We start from the raw sequence: 10,435 nt of genomic DNA, 5'->3' as shown, positions 1-10,435 counted from the left end.
CAGTACATTTCCATGCGAAACGCGTAACTGCATGCCAGTAATCGAGAGATAGATAGATAAGAAACCGTATTACACGGTAGACGAAAATTCTCGAAGCTAAATGACGAAATTCACATGCAAAACGGATCAGTTGAACGGATATTTTGGATAGATTTCTTCGCGGATTATTACGTCCGGAAGGAAGTACGTTCGAGGACGGATATCAGTAGTCGGTCCCTCTTTTCAAATTGTAACCGTCCAATATCACTCCAATATTATTTAATATCTATATATTTACAACGCCGAGTCAACAAAGCATCGAATTTGCCGTCTCATTTACATAATTCTCCAAAAATTTAATTTTATTGATTTCATAATTATACATTTTATTATTTTATATATGTATATATATTTTATATTGTATATATACTTAGGTATATTATTTTCTTCTTTTATCTTTTATATAGACAAATAACTACCTCAAATAAATAATAAAAATAATTAATAAATTAATATAATAATGTTCTTCTGTTAATAAAACATACAACCTGCGTTTATTTATTCCCATTGGAAACTATTATATAAAATATATGTATAATACACATAGCGTATTATAGATTTTATTTTTTCAATAGCTCCCAATATGAAAAATTGAACGCAGGCACATATGACTTCTCTAAGTTACGATAACAATAATCGTGAAGTTAATAAAATTCATATAAAATAAAAATAGGCCTCGGATCATCTTTCTTGATTTGCTGAGGAAAGTATTTATCGAAAGGCCGACCACGACAACAAAATGCAGCGATACGCACAGAATCAATTGGCTTAGGAATCTCGCGAATTCTTATTCTCTTCTACCTACAGCGTAGAATAATAATGCGACTCTTACGTGGAAATGAGGTTGAAGAAAGGAGAGTGTGCAAGTTGAACATGGAGAGAAGCAATATGTGGAACTTCTTTCGCGGTGTATTTATCTTTCCGAACCTAATTAAACGAATTATTGTCTGAAGCTTATCGAAAGCCAGTCTTTCAAAATATCTGTAGCTTTTATATATTAATTTTGTGATGCAATTTTAAAAAATATCGGTGTGTAAAAAGCAATTTTTATCTTATGACTATATTCATCAAAAAGGTATATTAAAAATACTATTTTATAGCGATTTACGGCGTAGAACAATTTCATAAAAATATAAAATATTTGAACTTTAACATTATATAAACACTTGGGACATGTATAAACACTTATGACGTTACCAGACTAACAACAAACTTGAACGTTTACTTACTAGAATTTATTTAAGGCATTTTATGCCTTATTATATATTTATAATGCATAAAAACCGGTAAGAAAAAGGGTGTGATAGAGGGGGAAGAGGAGAAGGCATATAAAATTGTGAAGGAATGTAAACTCATTGACATTTTTGTACATAGACTTTTGCGTTGCTGTATCAGGTTTGTTTAGCGCGAAAAGTCATACACGAGATATTAAATTCTACTCTTTCTCGAAATGTTGTTAATAAAGACATCATATTTTTTTCTCTATTTAATTTTATAATTAAACTTATTATCTTTATAATTTTATTATAAAGATAATAAGTCAAACATTATTATATTGTTGTAACTTAAATAAACTTAAAATAAAAAGGAGATTTTGAAATAAAAGTATTTGATTGAAAATCATAAAAATTATTTAAAATTATACTTAGCAATATTTGAACAGCTATATCATGCAATAAAAGCTATATCATACCACTTGAAGATGTATGTCACTTATTATGTCAAAATAACAGGATAAAGCTGAAATTTACAGAGATTGTGCACTTATATATCCCAAAAACCTGTGTTAAATTTGCGATCGATTTTCCGACCCGTTTCTGAGATATTTGGTTTAAAAGTTACAGAAATTGGATATATAATATACTTCCCATGTAAATATCATAATATGTATCTCTGCTCATGTACAGTAAAAATGAATGAAATTTTTATGGTACACTTCTATGACATCGAGAATTGCAATTACGGTTTTTTAAAATTTGCTGGTTATATTTTTTTTCAATTTTTTAATGATTTATTTAAACAATGTCAAGTACAAAAATGGGACAAAATTGCGATTTTTACGCTTTTTCTGTCCCAATGATACCATGTTGTTTATGAATAATTTCTAAGATTAGCTCTACACTGTTTAATCAAGAAATAGTATATTGTACAACTAGTGGGAAAAGTGGTCGATTCTGAATGAGTGTGAAGTTGGTCGCACGAGCGAAGCGAGTGCGACCATCACACTCATTTGGGCTCGACCATTCTTCCCACGAGTTGTTCATACTATTTTTCCTAACAAGAGCGTGAAACAGGCCGCTTTTCGTGCTTGTTTTACAATTTCATTTCTCCACTAGTTGAGAAATGGTTCCATTTTTCAACTAGTGGAGAAATGGATCGTTTTGCTCACTCAAAACAAGCGCGAAAAGCGACCCATTTCACGCTCGCGTTAGGAAAACATAATTATAATACTACATATATAGCTATCTGACATACATCTTTAATCGTCGAGTTCTTTATCTTAAATTGTCTAGAAACTGAAATGTTTTAAAAACACAGTGATTTTTCAGAAATAGAACAAAGTAAAGAATTCGATATGACTCGTGAAGTATAAGTGACAGCGAGAAGATTGTACATTTTATGTGACGGCTCTAGTGTTAAAGATTAATAATTGTAAGTAATTTTCTCATTAAAGGTAAATTTGATATTATTATATATACAAATTTTTGTTGCTAAATCGAACGGATCTTCCGTTCGTAAATTCAGTTCAACCGCTCTCTTTCTGCTTTACCATATACTGTTAATTATACTTCCCTCAAACTTAATTTTTTACCATTCATCGTTAACTACAATTTTGTTAATTAAACTTTACATCGTACGCGCGTTTATTATGCATTTTGATATAAAGATAAAAAATATAATTCTGTTGTCTTTAATCTAATTTTTTTTTGTTGCATATTTTAATTTTCGTCCGTTGCATTTGATTCTTACGATCGCCAGGTGACGTTATTATCGCTCAGGAAAACAGCCTTTCTATATTTTTTTATTATTCTCAGATTGTTCTGCATGTGTGATTGTGGGTGTGTGTCAAAAACTTTATCAAAGTTCTGGACAATACTCCGCAATACTCCGCATCTCTCTCTCTCTCTCTCTTTCTGATCATTTCAGAGCAATTTGCGGAATTACGAGAAATGGCGGACCCCAAATACGCTGATTTACCCGGAATTGTAAGCTTCCTTTACATTCTTACACGTTTATTACATCGGTTTCGTGCGTCACATCACGAGTAAACATTCTTATATACTACTTGTAACTGATGTCTCAGGCGTACGACCAGCTCGACGTTTACGAGACGAGCGATTTGCCAGAGTCGGAGCAAATGCGAATGTACTGCGAGGTAAGACACAAATCTACATTGTATACTATATAACATTCATCGTAATTGGCGACGGATTGATTCAGGATGAACCTGATACCTCTTGCGTGGAGAAACTGCATATCAGTGCCAAGGAAGCGTTCAACAAGTTTAAAGGAAAGCAGATTCTTGGGAAGCCGGTCGATTTCTCAGATCGTCTATCTAGCAAGCCAAGAACGGGATACAAGTAAGCTGTTCTAATGTTTAATAATAATACATGGTATATGGAACGATATATGACCCAAGTATTTCCAGATTCGGCGATGACGGCGATTGGGAACTTGTCGGCGAGGGCGAGAAAGAGACTCCTCTTCAGAAGTTCCAACGACTGCAATGTGAAGTTAAGGAGTTGTACGAAGAAGTGAATGAACTAAAGGTAAATTGCCATTGTCAATAAAATATGCTTAAAATTATTCTGTATGTTCATAGACATAATAACATAATAACATTGGTAATATGTGCAGGAAAAATCTAAGGACGAGGAAGAGATCAAATCCGCAAGCGAGATCATTTCTCAAGCACGGCAGATAGAGAAGCAGTTGGTTTCTCTGAAACTGGAAGAATGTCTAGGGCCTGACGTAGTTGCGAGTCTATCAGATCCACAAGGCACTATACTTAGGTATGTGAAAGTGAAAACCTACGATCTGTTATAAATATCCTTTTCCCCTCCGCAAAATTGTATTACAGAGTTATATTAATGTTACAGGCAATTGATATCGCAAATAGAGTTGTTTAAGCAAACCAGCGTCCCTCTGTCCAAGTCATCGGAGAGTAAAAAGACAGGCGAATCGGTCGAACCCGGTGTCCTTAAGTATCAGATGATGTATTTGCCAGAAAAGGCGAGGATGCAGGAAGCTGCTAGGATCGCGCAACTCGAGCAAAGACTTTGCTGCCTGGAGAACATCATAGGAACAAGTAACGACAAGTTGTCGAAATTCTCGCAGGTAGGTAGATTCATTATAATTTCTCACGCATACACATTTCGAATAGATTTAGGTAATTTCCGTTTGTTTCTACAGAATCTCAAGTGTCAGGGCGTAATGGAAGCTGTGCAACAACTGGAAGCAAAGGCTGCCTTGTTGGATGTTAATCAATTGGACACTATCGAAACGAGATTAGGCACTTTGATTTACCGGATGGACAGCATCGCGCAGAAAAAAGCAACGACGGAGCAAGAATCGGAGCAGGAGCAGAAGGTAAAACATCAATCAAGTGTTAAATTGAAAGTATCATCAACATTACAGTATGTCTTGCATAATAAATCTCTTTCTTTCCTACAGATCTCAGAAATGTATGAAATAATGAAGAAAACAGACGCTATATCACAAATACTACCGCAGACAGTAGAAAGATTATTGGCATTGAGTGACATTCATCAACAAGGTATAATTATTCAACGATAAATGTGCTTGTCTTAAAAAAAATATATATAAATATTCTAAAAGGATTGCATTACATTTCAGCCGCTGCCTTCAGTAAATCTTTAATAAAATTAGAAGAACTGCAAGTAGAAATATCGTCGGGATTAGAAAGTAACAAGTCTATGCTGAAGGGGGTGCAGGAAAGTTTCGCCTCCAATATGGAGGTTATAAAGGGCAACATAGCGTTGCTCGACGAGCGTATCAAAAAGCTCAACAAGTCATTAAAATAAAGGTATTAAACATATTTAGCATACCTAGATTGATTTATGAAAATCGCTTTACTCAGAGCATTTATACTCGTATCATGTTAAAATTATTTATTTAATGTGGTTTATAAATTCTATATATTTTGCTTTATATCCCACACGATTGTTTCATTATTTTTAAATATTCTGCTAGTAAGTATATTTGATTTCTATGATAGAATTGTTGAAACAAGAGCCTACTAAACTCAATTTAGACATATAATGCACAAACGCAAGAAATGCAACTTCATATAATAAAATAAAACTGGAACTTCAGTAAAAAAAACTTACAAGTTTTATTGAACACTTTATATATGATATGTGGATGTAGGAGAGTCAACGAGTGTTACGAGGTATAACCTAAGTACAAGTTAATTAAGCTAAAAGTCAAATAAAATAAATGATAATAAAAAAAATATGTATATAAAGGTTCAGTATATCTTTTACATAGGATAATGTGACGGAAAAAACTGTATTCACCTTTTTACATCTGTATATCAGACTTTTTATTTAGAAACAATTAGAATCTTAATTTCTGGAAAAACCACTTGTTTTTACCGTTTTTATACCTGGAAAAACGACGATCGAAATTAGATAACATTGATTGCGACGCATGGAAGTTGCAGTAACGGCAAAACGTTAAATTACGTACCTCTCCTCGAATTTGACGCGCGTCTGGAAGCGAACCTTTTTGCGCTTCATTGGGTCCTTAAGATCTTTAGGGGCCACTTTTTCCAACTGTAGGTCCACCGTGTATCTCGTTGGCATTAGGTGGTTATAATTTAGGATCTAAAACATTTTATAAATAAGTAAAGAGCTATATAAGAATGTTCTCTTTCAAAGAACTTGCTGAACCAATGCACACTAGTGTAGTAAGTTATAGCGAATTCGGGCGCTTGCACTAGTGCACACTGAGTGCGCACTAAGGCTTGTTCTTAATATATTTACAGATCATCTCAAATACTTCTTAGTCTGTAAAATGATTTGTACAGCATCCATATATAGGTATTACAATTGTTTTATTGGCTAAAAAGTTTTTAAATATGTATTTAAATGACTTTAAATATAAGAATAGATTATAAACAAGAGCACTCAGTGTGCACTAGTGCAAGCACCCAAATTCGCTGTTAGAGTAAGAGAAGAATATTTTGTTTCACTCTAATAGCGAATTCGGCCGCTTGTACTAGTGCACACTCAGTGAGCACTAAGGTTTGTTTATAATCTATTCTTATATTTAAAGTCGCTTAAATACACATTTAAAAACTTTTTAGCCAATAAAACAATCTGTAATATCTATATGGATGCTGTACAAATCATTTTATAGACTAAGAAGTATTTAAGATGATCTGTAAATATAACAATTGATTAAGACCAAGCCTTAGTGTGCACTAGTGCAAGTGCCCGAATTCGCTATAACTTATTGCACCAATATGCACTATGCACCAGTTGAAGTTCTCCAAAAAAAGAACAGGTGGACAATCAACGCGATAAAAAAAAACAAAGATTCCATGGTGGAAACTTTCAAATCAAGTTAATTTAAATTTCCGAAGAGCAATTGGCAAAAACGAAGAAATAATCTTACCTTAACGAAAGGCTTGATTTTCGAGCGTTTATGCAGCTTTCCCTTGCCCATCCTTTTATGGACTTTACGTGGGTACCGGTCGATGCCCGCAACCATCGCATGCCCATACTGTTTTTCCGCTGTTCCTTCATCGTAATTGCGCATGACGATGGCTTTCCTCCCCGCGTACCGGCCACTAAGGACCAGCACGACTTTGCCTATTTTCATAATCTTCACCATCTTGGTGGTGTATGCTGGAAAAGAAATAAAGGTATGTAAATAATTTTGGAAAAATAATTTAAAATATAAACTTATATTCTAGCGAGTTTTTCCATAGAATCGAAAACGTTGACTCTATTAATTTTCCGTCTGAAGCAAAACGTATCGAGATAAGTCCTCGCTGGCGATGTAAACATTTCAGATACATCAAGCGTCACATAACCTCTTGTAACCGCATGAAAGACAAATTTGTACTCTAGAAAACAACAGAGAGAGAGCCGAAGGCGTCGCGCCGCGTGGCGAAACGTCGTGCGAAATAACGAAATCGCGAGAAATTGCCGACAACCGGGCAATCGGTCGTCGTGGAACGCGACGTGAAACCCGGCGCGGGGAGGTTAACCCCGCGATCGTCTGTCAGCAAGTATTCGCCGCGACCACGCGGAATCGAACATCGTCGTGCGAACGGGGATCGCGTTGCACGCCGATCGCAAACGCGACGCGAAATGCGGCGGAAAAACTCGCGAAACACCCGATGCTCGCAGATTATTCCACGCAGCGGCAATCATCACGCACCTCACGGCTTTTCCGCACCGTACGAAAGGAAGTCAACCACGTTACCGCGCCATCGACCTAGCGGAGAACGACAGAGCCGCCGCGGCACATCCGCCGTCGTCGGTCCAAACGCGCAGGCTCGTCCCACGCGTCCAATCGGCGATCCCAGCAGGCCATTGGCCATTCAGCGAAGAGTTGCGAAGGGGAGCGTCCAATTTGACCACTCACGGCTCCCGGTGCCTGGAGTTTTTCCACTGGGCCAGCCAATCAGGTATTTTTATCTTAAGGGTCGACAGGAGTCATTTATTACTAAAATCGAAAAATCCGTATTACGGCCAAAATAATGAGAAAATCGCACTGTGATCCTAAAGCCGTGATTCTAGCCGGTTTTTTTTCGGTTTTTTTCTTAGCACTAATCTTTTAATTGGCTTTATAGAAATGCAAAATTCTTGTCTAGAATTAAAGTACGCATCAAAATCTAGGTCATGGTGGTCGAATTTATATCGAAAACGAAAAAAAATTAATATTTTTTGTTATACGTGACGACCACCACATATAAATTCGACCACCATGACCTAGAGACCCTCATGACCTAGATTTTGATGTTTACTATTCTAGACAAGAATTTTGCATTTCTATAAAGCCAATTAAAAGATTAGTGCTAAGGAAAAAACTGGAAAAAAATAGGCTAGGATCACGGCTTTAGGATCACCGATATTCGTAATCAGCAGCATCGCCTTCAAGCTGCTACAGAGCGATTTTTTGAAAAAATGGTCAAAATAAAATTTTTGAGTTTCTATATGTATATAAATTCGAATCCCCCCCCCCCCGCCCACACTCCTAGGTTTACTCACACAATGGGGGGGAGCAGGGGGGCGAAGCCCCCCGCTCACACATTTGATATATTATATAGGATATATTAAGCTTGTCGCGTTGCTTGAAATCCCCAAACATTTTTGCACTTAAAATGAGATAAATATATATTCGGTCGTTGGAGAGAGAGAAAGCAAAGATGCTGAGTGCAAAAAGTGCAAGCAACGCGAACAGACCCATTGACAAGTAGGGATGCAATAATATTAATATAATTTATGATAGACAAATTAATAAATTATTATTTAATAGAACATATACTACGTTTACGCGAGCGTTACTTTTGTAGTAACTTACGATAATTCCTTCGCGTAAACGGGATTTTCCTTCGCGTAAACGAGTGATATATCGTAAGTTACTACAGAAGTAACGCTCGCGTAAACGTAGTAATAATGTAATAAGTAACAAAATACATTATCCAAAGTGTAATAATAAATTAAAACTAAACAGAAATAATTTCTCATTTCGTTGTCGAAAAGTATTATATGAGAAAAATAAACATAAAAAATATGTAAAGAAACAATGCACGCATTTAGAGGAAGTGTTAGATTTAATACATGGTTTAGCAGATCTAACTGAAACTTGTAATTATGTAGCCTCCGAGACATCTGCTTCATCGTCCACAGTCTTCGGTGGACACAATTCCGCAATTGCACGGAAAAAACTGCTTAAGCGATCTTCATAAACATGAACACGTTTGAAGAAATATTCAGCTAAATATCCCACTAAATGCGAAGAACGCATTCCATACCGTGGGATATTAGCCTTTACTTCTCTCCAAACACGTTCAATATGCTGAGTGTGGGCTCCTGAATAGACAAACAAATAGAAATTGCTAAGTTTAGTGTTGTGTATTTCAAATGCATATGTTGCTCTTTATATATTTGCAATGTAATTACCGGCATCTAGGTCGACGAAATTCATCGAATGATTTTCTGTTAGATGTTGGAAGCCTTCACTGTTTAAACAGTTGTATAACTTCCAACAATCTGACATTATCGTCGTCCCAGGTAGAATCCACTCCTTGATCAGCTCAAGCAGAGTTTTTTCCGTGCGGTCTTGCACTGGCACAATAAAAATTTTCTTTGTGCCACGTTCGTATCCACCGAAAATCCACTTTCCCTCAATTATTCGGCCACGATTGTACTTCCTTTTGCCGATTTTTGCTTCGTCTATTTCGACGATTATATTGGGCCCTCCAAGTTTCGTTGAGTTCTTTTTGGCCCAATATATGCAAACCTATTATGACAAATCAACATAACAAATTCTATAAATATATATCTATTGAACATATATTCATTGTATGAAGTATATTAAATTATACTTACTTCTCGGCAAAAAGAAATCCAGTCAAAAACCGAGTGCTGAGAAAGTTGTAACTCTGTGCACAAAAACATAAGTCTCGGAGGTCTTAACATAATAAAATATGCAGTCATCCTGCATATTGTTTCCAGGCTTAAGTTAGATTTGCTGAACCATGTATCAAATCTAACACTTCCTTTAAATGTGCATTGTTTCTTCACATATTTTTTATGTTTATTTTTCTCGTATAATACTTTCCGACAACGAAATGAGAAATTATCTCTGTTTAACTTTAATTTATTATTGCACTTCGGACAATATATTTCGTTGCTTATCACATTATGTTCCATTAAATAATTTATTAATTTGTCTTTATCGTGAGTCACTGCCAAAAACTCGTGCAGCTGCATTTTGGCACGATAACTGGGGAGAACACGATAACCGGGGCCCCTTGATTTGACTGTGGTTTCTGGTAGTATTTTTTACGCTGAACAAAAAATTATATAGGTCTTATAGGGCTAACTGCTTTAGTTTTCGAGATATGCAGTATTAAAGCTCAAAATAAATATAACTTGGTAAATGTCTAGATTAAGGGCGACCTCACCGATTTTAATAACCTTGATATATGTTGTCAATGTCATGACCCCGAGTGACCTTTAGAAGGTTTTAGCCGTCGCTCGTTATTCGTTACAAAGTTATTAACAAAAAAAAGTTTTGAAAATATAGCAGCTATTTTGAGTATTGGAAGGCATAAATAACTAATATATATGTCGAAACAGTTCACGCATACGCTTTCCACGCGAACCGAGGTTCACGCACACCCCCCCGTGCT

The 10,435-nt window shown here is 35.7% G+C and overlaps 3 protein-coding genes across 3 annotated transcripts; 1 reads left to right on the top strand and 2 right to left on the bottom strand.

Annotated features, from left to right (window-relative positions):
- Window positions 1-3,078: 3,078 nt before the first annotated feature.
- Dctn2-p50 (dynactin subunit 2) lies at window positions 3,079-5,527 on the top strand. The gene is made up of 9 exons (XM_071772055.1): window positions 3,079-3,245; window positions 3,344-3,415; window positions 3,481-3,620; window positions 3,689-3,809; window positions 3,898-4,052; window positions 4,140-4,377; window positions 4,453-4,629; window positions 4,714-4,816; window positions 4,897-5,527. The coding sequence occupies exons 1-9, from the start codon at window positions 3,210-3,212 to the stop codon at window positions 5,082-5,084; spliced, it is 1,230 nt and encodes a 409-aa protein (XP_071628156.1). The 5' UTR covers window positions 3,079-3,209; the 3' UTR covers window positions 5,085-5,527.
- A 53-nt stretch (window positions 5,528-5,580) lies between these two features.
- On the bottom strand, window positions 5,581-7,610 carry Rpl27 (ribosomal protein L27). The gene is made up of 4 exons (XM_071772066.1): window positions 7,453-7,610; window positions 6,682-6,914; window positions 5,752-5,888; window positions 5,581-5,668 (listed from the first exon to the last, which is right to left on the bottom strand). Exons 2-4 carry the CDS (start codon window positions 6,898-6,900, stop codon window positions 5,620-5,622), a joined length of 405 nt encoding a protein of 134 aa, XP_071628167.1. The 5' UTR covers window positions 6,901-6,914; window positions 7,453-7,610; the 3' UTR covers window positions 5,581-5,619.
- Window positions 7,611-8,334: 724 nt separating this feature from the next.
- Window positions 8,335-10,192, bottom strand: LOC139810059 (uncharacterized). Its single transcript, XM_071773391.1, has 3 exons — window positions 9,630-10,192; window positions 9,201-9,540; window positions 8,335-9,110 (listed from the first exon to the last, which is right to left on the bottom strand). Exons 1-3 carry the CDS (start codon window positions 10,011-10,013, stop codon window positions 8,890-8,892), a joined length of 945 nt encoding a protein of 314 aa, XP_071629492.1. The 5' UTR covers window positions 10,014-10,192; the 3' UTR covers window positions 8,335-8,889.
- Between the last annotated feature and the right edge of the window lie 243 nt (window positions 10,193-10,435).

Source organism: Temnothorax longispinosus, chromosome 1 (assembly GCF_030848805.1).
Source record: "Temnothorax longispinosus isolate EJ_2023e chromosome 1, Tlon_JGU_v1, whole genome shotgun sequence".
Lineage (NCBI taxonomy): Eukaryota > Metazoa > Arthropoda > Insecta > Hymenoptera > Formicidae > Temnothorax > Temnothorax longispinosus.
Note: the sequence above shows the minus strand (reverse complement) of the source record. Positions and strands in the feature narration are given on the sequence as shown.

What these genes read in the sequence shown, in the direction of transcription:
- LOC139810059 (XM_071773391.1), bottom strand. Translation starts at nt 10,013, where the DNA reads ATGCAGCTGCACGAGTTTTTGGCAGTGACTCACGATAAAGACAAATTA. An exon ending in GGATTTCTTTTTGCCGAGAA is followed by an intron (nt 9,541 to 9,629) that starts GTAAGTATAATT and finishes TTGTCATAATAG; the next exon opens with GTTTGCATATATTGGGCCAA. An exon ending in TTTCGTCGACCTAGATGCCG is followed by an intron (nt 9,111 to 9,200) that starts GTAATTACATTG and finishes TTGTCTATTCAG; the next exon opens with GAGCCCACACTCAGCATATT.
- Rpl27 (XM_071772066.1), bottom strand. Translation starts at nt 6,900, where the DNA reads ATGGTGAAGATTATGAAAATAGGCAAAGTCGTGCTGGTCCTTAGTGGC. An exon ending in AAATCAAGCCTTTCGTTAAG is followed by an intron (nt 5,889 to 6,681) that starts GTAAGATTATTT and finishes AAAATGTTTTAG; the next exon opens with ATCCTAAATTATAACCACCT. An exon ending in CGCGTCAAATTCGAGGAGAG is followed by an intron (nt 5,669 to 5,751) that starts GTACGTAATTTA and finishes TCGTTTTTCCAG; the next exon opens with GTATAAAAACGGTAAAAACA.
- Dctn2-p50 (XM_071772055.1), top strand. Translation starts at nt 3,210, where the DNA reads ATGGCGGACCCCAAATACGCTGATTTACCCGGAATT. An exon ending in ACGCTGATTTACCCGGAATT is followed by an intron (nt 3,246 to 3,343) that starts GTAAGCTTCCTT and finishes CTGATGTCTCAG; the next exon opens with GCGTACGACCAGCTCGACGT. An exon ending in GAGTGACATTCATCAACAAG is followed by an intron (nt 4,817 to 4,896) that starts GTATAATTATTC and finishes ATTACATTTCAG; the next exon opens with CCGCTGCCTTCAGTAAATCT.